We start from the raw sequence: 19,757 nt of genomic DNA on the forward strand, positions 1-19,757 counted from the left end.
TGAATGTCTCTACCCCCTAAGTTCATTGTCCAAATTTCCTAATATTTTGAGTTTACACCACGAAGATAAGAAATATCATCTCTGTTAACACATTTAAAGCTAACCCTAGCTATAGCAGCCTATTTACTAGTCTTAGAACATATGACAGAAAAAAGGCAATAAAAGAAACATTCTACATCGAGGATATATCTTCAGTGTTTCAAAACAGATGCCTTAGAAAAGTCTCAAGTAGACATTGACATTATAGGCATGTTCTTACATCCTCAGACAAGACTGAAAAATGCAGCAAGTCATTACAGTCAATAGGGATTGCTCTGCAAAGCATTTCCTCTTTCAGATCTATCAGTTTAGGATGGAGAATAAGCTGTAACAGAACACTGCATCGATGTAACTGAAGTTCCTGCACATCTTATGAAATAGGATAACTTGTATACATAAATATAAATATATCAGATCCAGAAAATACACATTGTATGGAGAGTGAAACACAATGGGATTCAAAGTTAAATTCTCAAGGGAAATGTTAAAAATAAAGAATCAATATCTTGAAAAATGCCATGAAAGTGGAAGGCAGTAGCATTAACTCATCTGCACACTCCACAATTTCAGCCTCCCTTTCTTCTGTCAGTACTTTTCAATAGCAACAGACAAGTAAGAAGAAAAATAATAATAATAAAAAAAAAGAAAATAAGTTTTCTATCAAAGTGCTCAATCTGAACAGATAACATAGTCCAAAATAGCTCAAGAAAGTCAGTGACAGATCACCAATTCCTACATAAGACATAGATTAAAGGTCAAAAATGAATCTATAGGGGAAACTGTGGAATGCCACAGATTACTTCATAAAAACCATGCTTAGGATACATTTGGTACAAACAAGAAAGATATGCAAGAACATCAAGAGAAACTACTGGAATAATAAGAAGATAAAGGCCTGGTAACTCCAGAGCCTGAAGGATGCCCTCTTCCTTCAGAAAATGATGAGACTGCCTGTTCCTAGTACCTGTACAAAGTAGTTCCTAAATCCAAGGGAACATCATTACAAAAATTATGCTTCAGTTGTCAGTGAACATTATTCTCTTTTGACATCATGATTTCTCAGGGGCAGGGGGAAGAAGAAGCAAATGGGAATATTTGTTTCATGGCTAGTTTTGTTTAGCCACAAAACCTGGCATTACAGATTTAGTTTAAACGCCAAAGTTTCTCTAAAACTCAAAGTCTGTATCTTGCTGATTGGAAGAGACAACTATAGTCTAGTTGTTTTAGTGAAATGGATAGCCAGAAGCGTGACAGAAAAGAGTAGAAAAATTCGATCTTTCCCCTTTTTCACTTGTAACCCCATAGAATACAGTAGTAGAAAGAAAAATCAGATACGCAGATACTAAATGATGTTTCTAGTTATGTCCACCTTGGATGTGAATTCAGGACTGTGAGAAAAAGCAGTTCTATTGCCTGCTCCATCGGGGAATGTAAGAATACCTTTGGCAGAAGCGTATCTGCAAAGGAAAAATCAACCCTCAGGTACCAAGCCATTAAGGTTGGTAGGAAACAGTTTATTGGACTTCACACGTCCAACTGACAGGTTCGATAGTCAACAGATAGAGTTCTTCACGGATTAACAGTTTCAGGAGAAGCAGCCTCTCCTGTGGTTCTATGAACCAAGGCACAGGCAAGCTTAAGAGGTATTTTTCAATATTACTGCAAACCAACCAACCGGTTGATGACAAAGCTGAAAACAGATTTCTGGAAAGTGAAAAGTAAAGTGCAAAACAAAATCTGAAGTTTGAGATCCCTAAAGCACAGTGAGCCACTGATTATGCACCTATATGCCATCCTTCTGGATACTCGTTCTCAAATGTGAACATGGCAAGCAAGTTCCCTCAAGGGCCTCACCAGAGTTCAGCACTGACTATATGGTCTTCTTGCTAGGTTGCTTGCTTTGTATTGCTGCTTACATTCTCTTTTTAAAGAAGTACTCTTTCTGTAGTGGAAATAACCATTCTGCTGGTCATTATAATTCCAGAAATCACATTTCCTGAATCATGTGTTAAGTATGCCCAATACTTTGTAACAGTTTTGAAAAGAAGTTTAGGTGATACATTTGATCACTAAAGCTCATTGTCCAGTCTCTTCTTCTGGACAAAGCCTTGGTTAGCTCTAGAAGATCAGAGAGATCCTTGTAGTTTATAGTTTTCAGACAATTTTTTGGGGTGATCTCACACCCCTGGAGACATTCAAGGTCAGCTTGGACGGGATGTGAACAACTTGATCTAGCTGTAGATGTTCCTGTTCATTTCAGAGGAATAGGACTAGAGGACTTTAAAGATCCCTTCCAACTCAAACTATTCTATGATTTTATGATTCCATGATTCTATTTCTATGACCAGAGCCTCAAAGAACTGAAGTCATATTTTTCACACAAGTTTTCACAAGCCCTTTTATCTTATGAAGCCCTGTGTAGAGGTTTCATTTCAGGATCAGGTTAATCTCTGAGTTATGATGGCTCAGATGAATGCTGGCTGGAACCTCTAAGAAATAGTCTCACACCAAGGACTAAGAAGATGTATTACGGAAATGCCTTCCTCCTGCCACCCTGCTCATTTGTCACAATATTAAGAGGCTTCTAGAAGTCTCCTAACTCAATTCTTCACAATTTTCAGGTTAGTCAGAAAAAGTGGCCTTTAAATCGTAAAGTGGGATGCCAAAACAATAGGGACAATCTGCCAGTAGGATTTTTTGGTTTTTGCTTTTAAAGATGCTTTTTTTACTACTTGTTCTTTCTCAAATATTAAACTGGGATCCTCAGTGTAAATACTGTCTGCTTGGCATCTCAATTTATCTTTGTCTCCTTCTCATGCGATTCCTAAACTTGGCTCAAAATTCCAGCAGTATCATTTTCTTTGCCTTTTCAATGTGTAACTCAAGATCTCCATATATAGTACTACTATTAATCATCTTCAGTGCACTACGTTTGCACTGAGGTGACTCTTTCCCAACAGAAATGTTTATTTTAATAGGCCATTGCACACATGTATAAAATTATAAATACATTTTTCTCTTATGTGAGATACGATGTACTTGAGGTGCCGTTCTTGACAACCACAATTCAGCTGGGTTACACCAAAGGCCTTTTTGTAAACCTGTTCAAGATTAGGCACTTGTTACGTTAATTGACATACATTTACATGGCTTTTTGGAACTAAAACAGTTTTCAAAACACCTGAGATCACCAACAATATTAATCAAGATTTATACTTAAATAGAAGTTTTACCCCCAAAACACATACTACAAAATGTCACAACTTCTGATTTAAATCTATAATTAAATGCTACAGTTGCTAAGTAGCCAACTGAAATTGTGTGGAGAAAATTTCAGCATGTGGTTGACTGCTCAGAGTACTGAAATTCAAATGCTGAGTCAGTTTTAAGCTTAAGATGAGTTCTTCAAAACAGTGGCAACAAGACTTGGCCGCAGTGACCAAGAACAGCAAGGAGATACTGCAGACTTCTTTACAAACTCTCTACTGGAATCATTATAAAACCTACATGAAATCAATTAGGGATGAGAAGGAAAATGGTAATAACAGGGAACACTTGACTGACTAATTAATGCTTTTTTGTATTAGTTGGAAATCTGAACTCCTACTCAGCCTACATACTCACTCAAATATTCCTTCTTGTCAGCAAGAAACATAAAACAGTATTTAAAAAATAAAAGTTATTGCGTAAGTATAATAACAAGTGAACATTGCAGGAGATCATCTGAAAATATCACTTCTTCTGCAGTAAGTGGTACTCCAAGAAGAACTCAGTCTGAAGAGGGGGAAATCACCTAGTTTCAGGATGACGGAAAAGGGTCATGAACTGAGCTAAGATTTTTCAGTTGAACTGAGTACTCAGAGAAATCAGCTGAAGATCAAAAGATAACCAAAACGTGATCTACATAGTTTCTGCAATTGCTTTGTGTTTGCTTCCTTGCTGGAATACAGTTGTCATCATCAGAATCTCTCAAATGGAAGCAGCTACAGAAATGCAAATTGCTGAATGTCATTCTTGAAAATATTATAAGTACTTCTGTGCCTGCAAACCAGAACTCATATTGCAAAGCAGCACCGTTTCTAGTTGTACTGATTACAAACCATTCCATTTGAAAATGAACCACTGTGAGAATACAAGAAAGACTATTCAGGGCAGCAGCTGTGGATCAAGACAAACAGCATGAGAAAGCAACGCTGAGAACCAAGGCCAGCTCCAGAAGAAGAGAAAAGCAAGTCAAGTAAGCTTCGTGATGGCCACATGATAATTACCCTGATTGGAGGAAGAGTGCATGGCCAGGAATGACTCATGGCTCTGACTGGAAAAGTGCCTGCATGCACACTTAAGGAGCATTTGTGGAAAGTTTTTTTGACATGTAAAGGCAAGTTAAAAGAGGAAAGTTGTGAATGTAGACAAGGGATGTTAGAACCTGTAATAAATGATTTGGATCGTTCACATCTGAGTCCGTGCCTGGTTGCCACAAACCAGACCAATGACAAATGCTAGCCTTTAGGGTCTCTGAGACAGGAAAGAAAAATTCAACCCATCGCCGTGGTCTTCCGTAGGTATTCCATATCATGACATCATGCAATAAAGTGATGGAATTGGGACAGCTGCTAAGGGAGGACTACAGTCTCCAGAGCACTTTGCTACTTCCCGCATGATTTCTGGGAGGGAGATACACAGTTACGTAGTGATGCAATGCTCTCTTTTGCTCCCCACTGCCATGCTTGCAGCATATACGTAGGAGGCTCTTCTGTTCCCATTTGTTTGATTTATTATTCTTGATTCCTTTTATATTGTATTATCTCACATTCCTTTACCATTTTTGGTAAAATTCTTTATTTTTATCTCAGTCAAGCAGCAACTCCTCACTGTTCAATGGCTTCCTGTGGGGAGAGGGGGTGGGAGAGGAGGCTAGGCCTTGTCATACAACAAGACAATAAAGAAAAAATAAGTCAGTCCACAACATCTATCTTCATAAATAGACCAAAGAATCCTACAATGGCCTGCGTTGAAAAGGACCACAGTGCTCATCCAGTTCCAACCCCCTGCTGTGTGCAGGTCGCCAACCAGCAGCCCAGGCTGCCCAGAGCCACATCCAGCCTGGCCTTGAATGCCTGCAGGGATGGGGCATCCACAGCCTCCTTGGGCAACCTGTGCCAGTGCCTCACCACCCTCTGATGAAAAACTTCCTCCTAATATCCAACCTAAACCTCCCCTGTCTCAGTTTAAAACCATTCCCCCTGTCCCATCACCACCCACCCTCACAAACAGCCGTTCCCCGTCCTGTTTATTCGCTCCCTCCAAGTACTGGAAGGCCACCATGAGGTCTCCCTGCAGCCTTCTCTTCTCCAAGCTGAACAAGCTCAGTTCCCTCAACCTTTCCTCATAGTGAAGGAAAGGTGCTCCAGCCCTCAGAGGGTGACAATTATTTTTGAAAATGTAAAAATACAGTAAGAAGCCCAAACTGTAACTCTTTGCTGGAGGCAGTACAGAGAGAGAGAGAAAGAAACCTGAAAATCAGTCTGAAATGACAGTGTTTATCATTGACCCTACTATAAATTTTGTTTAGTAAGCAGATACGCATCTACTTAAGAAAAATATCTTAAAATAAATAAAAAAATAAAAAGTTTTCTTAAACATGATTTACATACAGTCGGGAAAGTAAAGAATATCCATGTTCTGCATCATGTATCCACTATTCTGCATCAGGGATTCAGCAAACACCCTGATGAAGAAACTTTTAAACAATCAACTGAGTCAATCACTCCAGTGTACAAACTCTCTGTTCAGGCTGCAAGGCTTCATAGAATATACATGCACTTAACCATGCCTATACACATAACAGACTTAAGAGTCATCCAACTTTGGATAAATGCAACAACTGACTTAATTAAAAGTTAAATTAAAAGACCTGCAAGTTTCACAGCTTATATGAACAAAAGCTCCTGCTCAGTGAGGGATTTCTAAGTTACAAATAACTGAACTCACTACACCCAACTACATCAGGCTAATGTTGGATGGCATTACCTTAAGGAGAGTAAGACATCAAATACAGGTTCTCTGAAACCAAAGAATTGACAGCATTTAGTGAATGGCAGGGAAGCAATATGCAACTCTTTCTGGGACAGAAACTACTCTAGGAGTTTGAGAGGCATGGGTATTGCTGATTCCTGATGCTGAGACCTAACAAAGCCTATGAAGTTTAAAAAATAGATTTTCTTCACTATGCTTTTGCTGCAAAACACAGCTTTTTGGCTAGTCTCCTCCTAGAAGGGTGTTTCCAAAACAGCCAGGTGACTCTTTGAATTACAATGACTAAAATGTAATTTTTAAACACAATAAACTTCTTTGTGAAAACAGGTCACTAACACGATGCTTCAGAGAACTTATTCTCCGTTACCAAAAAACATTCATGCTACCCTTTTTCCAATTGAACAAATGTGTAAACAGTACCAGCTAAGAGACAAAGTTCACAGACATCTGCATTTTAAAAGAAATTAGAAGAGTTATTAAGCATTGCTTACTTGCTTGCACAAAAGAAATACACAACAAGTTTTAAGTGCACGCTCAGACTTGTTTTCTCTGTCTGGCTTCTCCCTTCTTCAGTGCAGTAAACAAGTTTCAAATGTATTCCTATTTCTCTTACGTAAGGTATAGTTCCAGGCCTTACTTTAATATTTCTCACTCAAATCACACTAAAAAAATACATCTTCCTGAAGGGTTATTTCTCTGATGCTTTCACTTTAGGGAGAGCTATAAAGTATATAAAGCTATACTTTCCAGAAGCATAACTTCCCTGTCCTTACATACTACTTTGAGTCCTAGTTTCACAGGTAAGAAACACAAACACTGGGAAATCTAAGGATAAAACTGCTATGTTAGGTCTTTTTCAAGGATACCACATTTTAAAGTGACCAAATATGTTTACAAGAGCTTCATTCACCTCCAATGGATGCTGTATGCTTCGCATACAGTGTCACAACACAGGCACTCAAAACAAGTGAGGAGCAGACGTTTAATGATCAGTTTTGAACACTTCTGGCCCAACAAGGACCAGAATACACGGCAGCAGGCAAAAGCTTATCTTTTGCATGCACTGCCTGGGACTTCATTCCTTGTTATTAACAGCCAGCATCTCCAACGCATCCTTAAAAGAAATGGGACAACAAAAATGCACATCCACTACACCACAGTCACTTTTCTGGATCGCCTTTCACTACAGCTAAAAATTTAAGACTTCTTGATGTCTCTTTTTGAGCCCTCCTTGTAACATCTGGATATGGAGCTTCCTCACGTACACAATTATGCAGGCTTTCTGTGTATTATGTGTGAATTGCATACTAGAACTAGAATTTCCATTCTATTTCTTCAAACTGTGTCCATTCCTTAATGCTATCCACTTCAGAACAGCGTCCACTTCCCTAAATTTCCCCCGGACCAAAAAGCTTGAAATTATTTTTAATTTAGTATGAACGAGCTACTTTTGAAGGACTTGGTATGGTTGGTGCATCTCTTCAACCACACAGAATTTAAAAACTGAAGTACATAATTTGTCTTGAAACACCAAGTCTAAGCTGTGAAAGTGCACACTTCCAACTTAGCAAAGCAGGCAGGAATGAGTTCCATCTCTGTTTCAAGACAGAATTAAACTGCAGATAACTTTGTGTGTACGTTTCACTTTCAATAAGCTGGCATTTTTAAATGGAAAAAAAAAAGCATTCCATCAAACATTTCCAACCAGTTTTAGCACTTAATAGACAAACGCAAAATTCATTTTCTCTTTTTCTTTTGCCTGTTAAGAATTACTTCTAGACACAGTGTATTACCTCAGGCTTTCATCCAACTGCTTTTCAGCTAGAGAAACCTCTTCTTGTAAAAACAAACAAATAAATAAATATCTGCAGCATTATGGACATGAATATAATTTCATTTGAATCAGGATAGCGCTCAGCGGGCCATAAAAGTCTCTTTCAACAAAGAAATAACGATTAAAAACGTGGCCCATAAAATCCATCACCATATTTGTAGGGAGGAAAAAAAAAAAAAAAAAAGACAAAAACAACCAAATAAGACATCAACAGCCACAGATGAGATTCTTTAAAAAAATAAATAAAAACACCGTACTATCTTTTTCTGTTCTGTGCATTCACAACACTAGTCAGTTGCAGAAGCTTTCACCAGATGCAAGGAAATTTTTGCCAGGATGTTTTCAAGTGGAACAACTTCCAAAATAAGAGATGAGCTGGAGGTTAATAAAAAAAAACTACCAGCTTTGTGAGTTTCCACAAATAATAAACTGAAAACGTCAGATGATTCCCAGGTATCAAATATTTTCAATAATTCAATATATTTGAATATATGGTTTCTGGTTTTCTTCCTGGTTTTGGGGGAGATTTTTTTATTTTGGGTTGTTGTTTTTTTTTTTCCCCAGGCACATTCAGGAAAACGTCTAAAGGAACTGTAACAGTCTTCTGGGACAGGAAGACTAAGGTTTCTGTAAAAAATGTTATATTAATTTTTATAGTGATGCAAAGTCAGGGAAGGGTTGTTAAGGGATGGCCTCTTGCCACAGGGTGGAGTTTTGTTTTGGTATCCTTTTAGAGTCTGCAGGTGTTTGGCAGGAGCTGAAATCAGGGCCAGCTGTGATATTTCAGCTCCGATATTTCCCTCCCCATATTTCTCAGAAGTGATGCATCAGGGTGATGTCTTACACCTGATGTACTCAACTTGTGTGGTATGACTGTAACTGCTTTGAAAGAGGGGGAAAAAAATGAGTACCACTGCACGGCTTTCAAATTTATTTTCAGCTGGAAGCATTGATACAGAAAAATTCATCAACAAGCATTGATTTAGTCTGCTAAAACATTAGCTAACAAACTGCTTATAATAGTTTTGGGTTTGTTGCTTCCAATACAAGTCAGTCACTTGATTAAAGTAATGACACTGTATAAGGACTGTGAAAGAAATCATGTTACAAAATCGGGGGAGAATGATGTTTTAAAGAAAACAAACAAAAAGCCATTCTGAAAAGAATCTGAATAGTTTCTATTAAAATTGCATTCTCTTTTAAGTTTGTTTTGTTTGGAAAACCTCAAACCACATTGTATTTCATACACATGTTCCCCAGAGTATCCTAAATAGGACCATACTGAGGTCACTGGTAAGTTTTTAAAACGTTTTAAGAATTCCTTTAATGTTTTGTACTATCTTGGTCTTGTTAAAAGAACATAGTTTTGTTTTTTTGTTTTTTGTTTTTTTGTTGTTTTTTTTTTTAATAGCTTGAAACAGTTTGTCTATAAAAAGCTTCATGGAAATAGTTTATACTGTACTATTAAAAGTTTGTAACAGTTTTTTTTTAATATTTCCTCCCTCTCATTTTTAAGAAAACTGTCCCCTTTACTATCAAGTTGGCCCCTTTTTCTCTCAGCCCCTTTAACCATACATGCAGAACCACACATACAAGCACACACTTCCATCCACAGACTGATTTACTTAGCAGTACAACTGCCTGTAGTATCCATTTTAGCTTCACAAATGAATAAATGATTACAACTGGTGGGAAAAGTGGACATTTCACTCCATTCATGGGAAAAAAAAGAGTATCACCTGGCACTTCAGCATAGTTGAAAACATACGTATATCCATGGTTTTTGGCAGCTTACTGTCAGTATGATTGAAGCTGTAATGACATTAACAATATGTCCTGGGATAAAAAAATGTGTTGTTTTATCTCAGTTTATAGAAGTTATACAAACTCCTCTTGGTCTTCTGAGTTATTTAAAATAAAATAAAATTTGAAAACACAACACACCTGCAGCTGATTAAATTCCATTAGATCATTTCAGTCATCTCCTTTAGCTGGCCCTTCCTACCTCCTTAAAGTTGCCTCCATTCCTCCTCTGTGTTATTCCAACAATTTTAAAGATTCTGTCTCTGGCTGGCTTCAGCTGTGTGCACCACTGGAAGCATCTCTAAGAGCTGAGGTGGCACAAGGGGTCAGTTTCTTCTCCCAGGTAACTGGTGATAGAATGAGAGGCAATGGCCTCAAATTGTGCCAGGGGAGATTTGGGTTGAATATTAGGAACAAACTCCTCTCAGAAAGAGTGGTCAAGCATTGGAACAGGCTGTCCAGAGAAGCAGTGGAGTCACTGCTCCTGGAAGTACTCAAGAAATGTGTAGATGCAGCACTAAGGAACATGCTTAGTGGACATGGTGAGGATGGGCTGATGGCTGGACTAGGTTATCTTAAAGGTCTTTTCCAACCTTAATTATTCTGTGATTCTATCTATGACTGGTCACTAATTGTGCCAGACTGTGCTTACAATGAATGATGACTTCATTACAGATTAACAAAGTCTGCAGAGTAGTAGGAAGAAAGTGGCAATAAATTGAAAAATGGAATTGCATTCAGATCTTATTCTGCTAGCTAATACCAAAATGGAAGAGCTCAATTAAATCTAAGTACTATCTATCAGAAGTTTATTTATACTGAAGCGTATTGGGCTTGGTGCAAGTACTTACCCTTCTTTTTATTTATTACAGTATTTTTAAGGCTTTTAATTACTAGCTAAATGACAGCTTTCCTAGAAATGTATTATCTGATCTAAACTGAGTCTGGGGAAAACAATCACAAGTAAATCAAACAAAAATATTATTATGGATCATTACAGAGAATGATATCGAGAACTTAACGATTGAGTTGAGTTTTATACATAAGAAACATCTTGCTGCTATTATAGCATGTTCTCATTGGTGTGAGCCATTCCTTCCCTGCTGTAACTGGGACTTCACAGTGCAGAGAACACCTGGATTCCACATTCTCAGATGCTGAGATAGACTTCTCCTTAAACTTAGACAGTGACCCAATGCACTACCAAGGCTTAAGAAACCAAAATTACAGACGAGGTTATAAGAGAGCAAAGCTATATGCAAGCTATATGCAAGTATGTGTGTTTATTCCAGCTGCGTGCTGTCTGTGCAACAGCAGAAGGATGAACAGGTAGAGGCACACTCAACAAAGTGCAATGGCAAAAAGCTTCTGGACCTGAATGGCCTCTCACATATTTAAAGATGTGTTGGGGACTTCACTTATATAAAGATATTTACTTACTTTATATGACTTTACATAAGATACCTTAAGATGTCAACAAATTTCCTATTTCCAGAAATAAAAGGAAAGAAGTGGGTAGGGTTTTTTGTTTGTTTTGTTTAGCTTTGTGTTTTTTTTTCCCTTCACTAAAACAAAACAACAACAGAAAATGCTTTAGGAAGTGGTCTAGTATTAAATGTGGAGGTTGGTGGCCCTGCCTGTGGTGGGGGGCATTGGAAATTCATGATCCTTGAGGTTCATTCCAACCTGGGCCATTCTGTGTGTGTGAAGGCAGTATGAGAAATCAAACACAAGTATAACACGCAACATTAACACATATACTCTTATTTCATTTCCAATAGTGACAGGAGCATGGTGACTGAGTGCCATTTATTTCACAGGATGGTGCAGAAAAGACAACTTTTTCAAGTAGTTCTATATAGAATAAAAAACAAACAAGCCCACCATACACACACAAATCAGTACCAGTATCAGTCCTTCTATGGGAAGATGATTTGAATAGCCTTTATTGCAAAGCACTGTAGTACCTTTGTGGACAAGCTAACTCTGTCAGGTTATTTAATATTTAAATGAACTCTAAGTAGAACAGGGTAACGGAGCCAATCTTATTTCAGTCTGGGAGGTTGCCATACCACAACATACGACCTTTTAAAAAGCAGTTTCATAGTGGAACCAACTTCTTAAAGTTTGATGCTTTAACAAAAAATCCCCACAGGCCATCTTTTTAATGTTGCCCCAGGCACAGCCAAGACAGCCATGTTCTGAGCATAATAAAGACTCTAGCTGTATGTTCTTCAAAGCTGAATTTTAATCCCCGTGGAAGTTATGAAGTGAAAAATTTGGCCCATGCATACTCTGCAGCACGGTACTAAATCATTTTAAGGTAAAGGAGTGCTTTTATCTGAGAAAGACATTTCTGTCCTCATGGTGGCCTAATAAGTGTTGGTTTATGCTTCTAAAAGTACAATAAACGTATTTATAACAAATGTATATAATAAACATATTGCTTTAGGATAGACATTTGCCTGGCCTTTCCAAAAAACTACCATTTGATTTGCACTCCTGACAAACACTTCTTGACAACGGACAAGGGACAGAAAAGTTTGGCTTCCCCTCCTCTTCAGCAGCCAATCATTTCTCGTTACCTACATTATTAGAAATTAATTTTAAGGAGATTAATAACAGAATAGAAAAGCTGGAACTACTGTCTCACTCTTCAAGACAGTTTGTTAGGCCCTTTAACCCAACAGAAGGGGAGGGATCAGTGAATATGCAGATATCCTAACTCTAGCTGAGCTAGAAAGCAAGAATATTGTTTAGATTTTTATGCTTCATTTTTTTCCCCCCTAAAAACTAAAAATTCTAGTTATCCACATTCTGTACACAAAAGTGATCGATTGTGGGCAACATGAAAGGTACTTTTCTGAATATATATCCAGAGGAAACGTGCAGAAAAGAGAAAATATGTATCTGACAGAATGTGATTACTAAATATTACAGTTTCTTTCCTTCTTTTATCAGACATTTTTGACATGCCATTCAAGACATGGAATACCTATGGTTTAAAACATCATGGCAGCATCTGTGTTCCCAAGCATGTAAGTAATTCAGAGATCTGTATTTATTTCTTATCACAACTTCTTATTGGTGTTACGCTCAATCCCCAATAAAAGTCTCAAATTCCATTTTAAAATAGCTGAAATGAGGTCTGAGTGACAGGAAAAGCAATCATTACTTAGAATTTGTGAAACACATGTAATAATGCATAGAAAAGACTTGTTGAAAACCAACCTGAGGCTCCGAGAATACCTGCTGTATATTGTTGATTGGACCGTATGGAACTCCACTACCTTCAAAGAGCTGCAACCACTCGACTGTTGTTTTTTCTGAGAACCTAAGAATAAATAAGAAGCATGTGGATTCGACTCAGTGCTTCAGATTGTAAAAAAGGTATAGAATCTCTCCTCCCCCTCTCACTGCTTCCATACCCTTCCCCACTGATTTCAATACCATAATGAAAATGTACTACATGTGTTCCTCAGAAATGCAAATCCAAAGGCCACAGGGGAAAGAACTTAGCTGAACTGACTTCTATCTACTCAATCTGAAGAAATCCAGTGATGATGTAAAGCTAAATTTATCAGCAGTTTCAAATAAGGATCAACGGGTTCCCTCCAGTCCTTAATTACAGTAATGTGCTTCACATTTGTTTTCTTTTATGTACATATTTAACAATAAAAAAAGTTATAAAGTGGGTATAGTCTAACATGCAACACTGTTCAATAAAAGCTGATTTAAAGCACCAGAGTGTTTTTCCTTCATTACATCCAAAACATATGTCAGGGCTAACAGCCACGTTTTTTGGTCAGATAACAACATTGACTACATGTTTATTTGCCTTATGACTGTATAATCTATCCTAAGGATATCCAGTTCAGAAAATACACACTGTGACTATGCTGGTGAATGGATTGCTTCTCGTCCTTTTGTCATCATACACAAAAAGCTTAGCTTATTTTTCTTAAGCATTCATTTTCCAGACTGGTAGCACTGTTCTACTGCATTTCTTCTCTTCTGGTCCACTTTCTACTCTCATTTGCTTGGCAGAGTTACGTATGTGAAGAAAACACACCTTGAAGCACTACCATTTACTGAGGGACAGCATTTTCTGTAGCTTTCTGGAATTTTGAAGCAAATCAACTTATTTGGAGTTCCTAAATGGCACAGAGGTAGGCCATGTTATTAGAAAGGAAAGATCTCTGTCATGATAGGAACAAACTTGAAAAGAAATGGGATGCAGCATAAAGGCCCAACAGAAATGAAATGAGTAGAAATCTTGATCTCTTGAATTACTAGTATTCTGATGCTCAACCAAGTCTTATCTGGAACAATATCAGTAGCCTCCACTATATTTCTAGCATATTCTTATGCAAAAAACAACTTTAAAGAGAAATAGGTCAAAATAAGCAAAGACCAAGCTCCTCCCTAACGCATGAAAAGAATTAAATCATTACAAAGAAAATTTACAAATTATCTTTTTATATATGCACAGAGATCAGCTGAAGACTACTCAGATTCTAATGATGCTCAGAATAAAGAAAAGAAAGAACTGATAGCAATGAGTTGACTTTATTTAATACATGGCACTGGTACGGATCCAGGCTTTACTGGAAAAATCTTTCTTCCCTGCAGAAGTGAGTTATCCATTCTTTGTGGGAGTTAATCCCAATATCCAACACAATTTTCACTACAGGTAGGAAACACCCAACTTTTGTACTGCACTTACTCAGAAATAGAATTTTTTTCTCCTCCTTAGTAGGTGTGAAGATGACAAATAATAGTGGTAGAAATTGAAGGAGTGATAACACAGAAAATCAGAATAAATGAGTATGTATGCAAAGTGTATTGTAAAGACAATGAAATATAATTTCTCAAGAAAATAGAAGATTATTACATTTTTTATTTAAAAAAAAAAAAGAGGTTATAAAACTCATTAAACAACAACAAAAAAAGAGTTTATAAAACTCTCATTAAAAAAAAAATAGTTTGGGATTAAAGGACATTCCAACTTAAATGGGATTAAAGATCCCTTCCAATCCCTAATATTCTGTGATTTTGTGATATCTGTTGTTCATTACTAAGGGAAAAATATTGCTTTGAAATCTGATAGAAGATAAGACATGGATTAAAAAATGCACACTGCCTGCAGTTTAGGTTACTAAGCATTCACTGACAGCAGTTCAGCGCTCCAAAATATCAAGTATAGACAACATAAACTTGCAAGAGCAGTAAAAGCCCGAAATTCTCTCCTGAAAATAGAAATATCTATCAGCAGGAATTTGTGAGGCCTAGATAGAGTTTTGCTCTTACTGCTTGTTTTAAAACCCCACATGCTTCCATATTACCTTCTGTATTTCCCTACTTGCCACATGATCTGCTGTTCTAAACTAAAAAATTTAGATGTCATCTGTCTTTCAGTGGGAAAGCATACATTGATGTATATATAGACATAAAATCACTGCTAGAAATACATAAAAGGCTAAAAAATGGTCTATTTTCATAGAACCTCAATGACTCCAAGTTGCTGCAGAACTCAGGCAGGTGATTCGCACTCCAATTTACTTATTTCCAGATGAATCCCTTTTCCCTCTAAAACGCTCTTTTATACACATAATCACAAAAGTGCCATTTAAATTATCTATGATTTATTTGTACAATCATTTCAATTATGTAGTTTAGCTGCTCCCAATTCTTACTAGTATTTTACATGTTCAAAATAGCTTACTTTTAGGTGTTGAGTAATATTTGAATTCATACTCATTTTGAAAAGAGTTGGGGAAAAAATGAAGAAACCAATAGGTGCAATCTTTACTGTGCAGCCTGTACTAAGCTTTTCTTCACTGAAAGCAGGTAGTGGTTCCCCACAATGTTTTATTTGCATTTTAGGTAGGACTCTGCACAGTTCTTGGGAAGCTACTGAAATCATGATACAGAAATGAGGAATCAGATTTTGCAATAGTTAACATTAAGGATATTTCAGGCTTAAAAACGCTATAAGAGCAGAAAACGTATCACGGGCTGAACTAATGTAATTGCTACTTCACAGGAAGAAATCCTACTCAATGCCTTCTTTTCCTACATTTTTAAATTCAGCAGGCACCATTAAAGAAAGAACTCCAAATTTAAACTATGCACACAGTAAGGTAATCCAAAAACCATTATAGAACCATATAAGGAATAGCCTCCAAAAGTCCAAAATTTAAATAAAAAATAAAAAAAAAAAGCTCTTACATTATTTCCTTTGCAAACCACAAGTGCAGTTGTTTCTTACAAAACAAGACCTAAACTCCCTTCTCTTTTCTAATAATTGCTAGTGAAACTCATAAGATATGCCATAAACTTCAGCAATTTTGAAGCAATGGCTCCTCAGATTATCAAAAATTATGCCACAGCAAAACATACAATTTCTGGATGCTGTGATAGAAGAAGTTAAAAGCAAAAAGATTTTCCAGCACTCTACTATGCAAGTTATCAGCCTGAGGTGTCTGGAAGTGACATAATTCTGGATATCATCATGAAAACGCTTCCATTTCTATTAGACTTTAAAACCTGCTTCTACTGCACCAAACTGATTTCAGTTTAATCTGCATTAGTAACATTCCTTTAAATACAGTCTGTGTTTATAAATATAAACTGTGTTTACAATATGTTATAAAAATATTTTTAGCCTTTTCTGTGCTCCAACATACAGCTACAATGTCTAAGCTATTCACTTAGTGGTGGTCATCACATCTCAGATGTCAAACTCATCTGCAGTGCATCAGGTCTTGTCAAACGTGTACTGCCAGTTATCTATGAGCTGTCATAGTAGGTCTTACATGTTACATCAGAAAAGTCATTTTGTTTCTGACGCCCTTTCCAAGTATGTTTTATAGCTTTCAGTAAAATGAACATCTATATAGCATGAATGAATCCATTTTGTGTACATTCCTTACATATATATTCCCCATTTTTTGTGTTATCTAGGAAACATAGTTATTGCTATATCCTATGTGGAAGTAAATTCTCTTACACTCCTCTAAAGAACAAAGCCATCCAATTCCATACAAAGTAAGTTTAGAACAACTGCAGAAGCAAAACACTGTTTTCTATAGGAAGAATATATCTAATTAATTTAGAACAATTCGAGCCAAATGGAGACATAACTGCAACATCTAGGATTCTGTGACAGTTTTTATTTTTGATTGGTTGGTTTTATTTACATAGATGACCACAAAAACCCTCTCTTCACTTCCAAGTTCACCACAGCATCCTTGTTTTGCAGCGTGACTGCAGTCTGCATTATGTTTCTTTCTATCAAAATTCATTACGTTTCAAATATCTACGTTTTCTCCCTTCAGCACTAATCATGTCTTTAAGAGGTAGTTAACACAGTAAAAGGCTGCCCCAAAAGTAATGCTTCCAATTTTATGTTGGCTCACCCCCAGCTTCATTGGAAACAAGAGTGGCAATGTTGGAATACTGCAGTTTGTGGCAGGCAGCTCCCACAGACTCTCACACAGGAATAGAAAGAACACCATATGTAAGTTCATCACAACCTACTGAACCAATATCAGGCTGAAGGTGACATTTTCCAGGGTCTCATCATTACCAGAGATGAGACCTGTTGTTAGGAGTATGAGCTGGAACGTGAAGTGGCAAGATGTGAATTCCCCATCAAAGAAAAAGTTCAAGATGCAGCCCACAGCAGGTAAAGTGATGTGCAGTGTCTTTTGGTGTAGGAAGAGAGTGATCCTTCTGAGTTTCCTGGAACCCAGACAGACCATCAATTCTGACTGCTACATCACAACTCTGACTGAGCTGAAGGCTCAAACTTCCAGATTCAGGGCAATTAAGAAGGCAACCTTTTCTCTTGCAACACGGTAACAACAGGCACCACATCAATTTGAAGACCATGGAGCACATTGCCAGCCTTAGCTGGACTGTCCTATCATACCCACCATGTAGTCTGGATTAGGGCACTCTGATTTCCATTTCTTTGGACTGATGAAAGATGGACTGCATGAGCAATATTTTCCTAGCAATGACACCATCATAGCAGCCAGAAACAGTCACCTCCACTGGAGCAGATTTTTATAAGCATGACAAAAATGCATGGTTAATGGTGGGGACTATGGTGAAAATAGTGTTTTGCAGCTGAGAATTTACCCTGCATCATTGTGCTCTCTGTATATGTTTTGTTTTCCATGGAAAAAGCAGGAGGCATTACTTTCAGAGCGGCCTACATAGCTTGTAGTTTCTTGCATTAGCATCTCTGGAAGATACTATACAAAATAAAAGTAAATAAAATAAAATAATTGAAAATTCAAATAACAGATCATTATCCCTTAATGTAAATACAATTTTCAAAATAGTTATTCAATATTTTGTAAGCATCTCCACGTCAGTGTCTAACTAGTCACTTCTCAGCTACTAATCATTCAGGAAACTACAAGAGACACTAAACATCCTTGGGATCAACACGATTCCACTGACATATTTTGCTGATGGATACATCAACTACTTTAAAAGATGTCTCACATCTGTGGATGAATGTCCACACGGTGTGGACTGTGACAGCCACAAAAAAAAAAAAAAAAAAAAGCCTAGATACATATATGTATCAAAAATCCACCTTGAAACTTGTATTAAATGTCTGCATACTTGAAAGAATGTCCATAATAGAAGTATTAATTACTCTCCAACCTTATGTGCCATACATGAATGTATATTCACAATCCTTCCTTGTGTTTTGCATGACCTTTTAAAGCCATACATAATTTTTAAGTGAGAGGAAAATGTCCAGAGAGAAGAAATACATACATACTGTAAATTGTGTTTCTGCTGATTCCTAAGTAGCAAAACCCAACATTCTCCAGAATTTGTTTCACTGTTTTTATTATTACTATTATTCAGAAGATGTTAAACTACAGACACTAGAAATGTACTCATTTTTCCAAGCCTTCTCCTTTTCTCAAGTAAGCAAAAGGACTGCAACTTCTGCAATTACAACAAAGGAAATGGAAATCAACTGGAAAACAAATATCACTTAAAGCATTACAAGAATAATAGAAAGTTATATAGATTTTGTTGCTATTCTTTTAACTTCTGGGGAAGTAAAGATCCAACAAGGGTCATATTAACAGATTCATCCAAAAAATCAATGAAAAGATCTCCCATGATTTCAGCAGCCTTGTAGCTAATAATGTATGCTATCAGAAAAAGAAAGAAAGAAAGAAAGAAAGAAAAAAAGAGCAGATTTATATACAGAAAGGATCTCAAACTTCATAATCACATTTTTAAATAGCTGAAAGGCTTAATAAATAGTGAGAAAAAAAAGGATAAAGAAAATATTCATTAGCTTATCCAGTTCTCAGTTGAAAAGTTTGAGACATTTAGGATCTCTCTTACAGTCCAATTCATAAAAGTTAATGTGAACCTAATGACAATTTAAAACAAATAATTTTAAGACAAATCATGGCAGCTTCAAAGCTGCTTTCCATATAGCTAAGGCATCTATGCACCAAAGGTAAAGCAGATGACGAGGGAAAGCAAACCTCACCAGCTGCTCTCACTGAGCTCAGGCATCTTTCCGATTTCAGGCAGCTACCTTTCTGAAGAGATATCCATTCTGTAAAGTTACCAACAGTGACTTCAGCCCACAGGGCTTTAGGTTTAGAAGAAGAGGGGCTGCTGATAAGGAAGGTGGTTTACAGACATTGGGTATGTCTCACAAAACGTGCTCCTTGTCAGGCAAATTACACATCTTACAAACACGCTTTCAAGCACCCTCCTCTTCTGCTATTAGGTGGAAACAATTTAGCAAAGATCTCATTAACTGGGAGATCAGATTCCACTGTGCTTCCTTCTTACTAATTCCTTTCCCCCTCACGCTTATATACACAACGTGCAGCTGTGGTGCAGTTAAGAATAAGGGCTTTAAAATGCAAGTGCTAGGAATGGAAGTTCCACTGTGAGTCGTTTCCAGCCCTAACACTTCTGATTTCAAGTCTACAATAACTTAGCTCTTGAAACAGTGTGGATTCATTTAGCTTTAGCTGCAGGA

At 37.0% G+C, this 19,757-nt stretch overlaps 1 protein-coding gene across 6 annotated transcripts in view; it reads right to left on the reverse strand.

Moving 5' to 3' along the window:
- SUGCT (succinyl-CoA:glutarate-CoA transferase) overlaps positions 1-19,757 on the reverse strand; it is a 327,199-nt gene that overhangs the window by 179,883 nt on the left and 127,559 nt on the right. For 4 of the 6 annotated variants that reach the window (XM_042834218.1, XM_042834224.1, XM_042834223.1 and 1 more), the window contains exon 12: positions 12,944-13,046. In XM_042834218.1, the coding sequence (XP_042690152.1) occupies positions 12,944-13,046 (103 nt within the window). Of the gene's footprint in view, positions 1-11,513; positions 12,298-12,943; positions 13,047-19,757 lie in introns of those variants that run through there. The other 2 variants (XM_042834220.1, XM_042834219.1) reach the window with 2 other exon arrangements.

This window comes from Centrocercus urophasianus, unplaced genomic scaffold, assembly GCF_019232065.1.
Source record: "Centrocercus urophasianus isolate 14NV4802_14NV808 unplaced genomic scaffold, USGS_Curo_1.0 seq_44, whole genome shotgun sequence".
In the NCBI taxonomy this organism is placed as follows: Eukaryota; Metazoa; Chordata; class Aves; order Galliformes; family Phasianidae; genus Centrocercus; species Centrocercus urophasianus.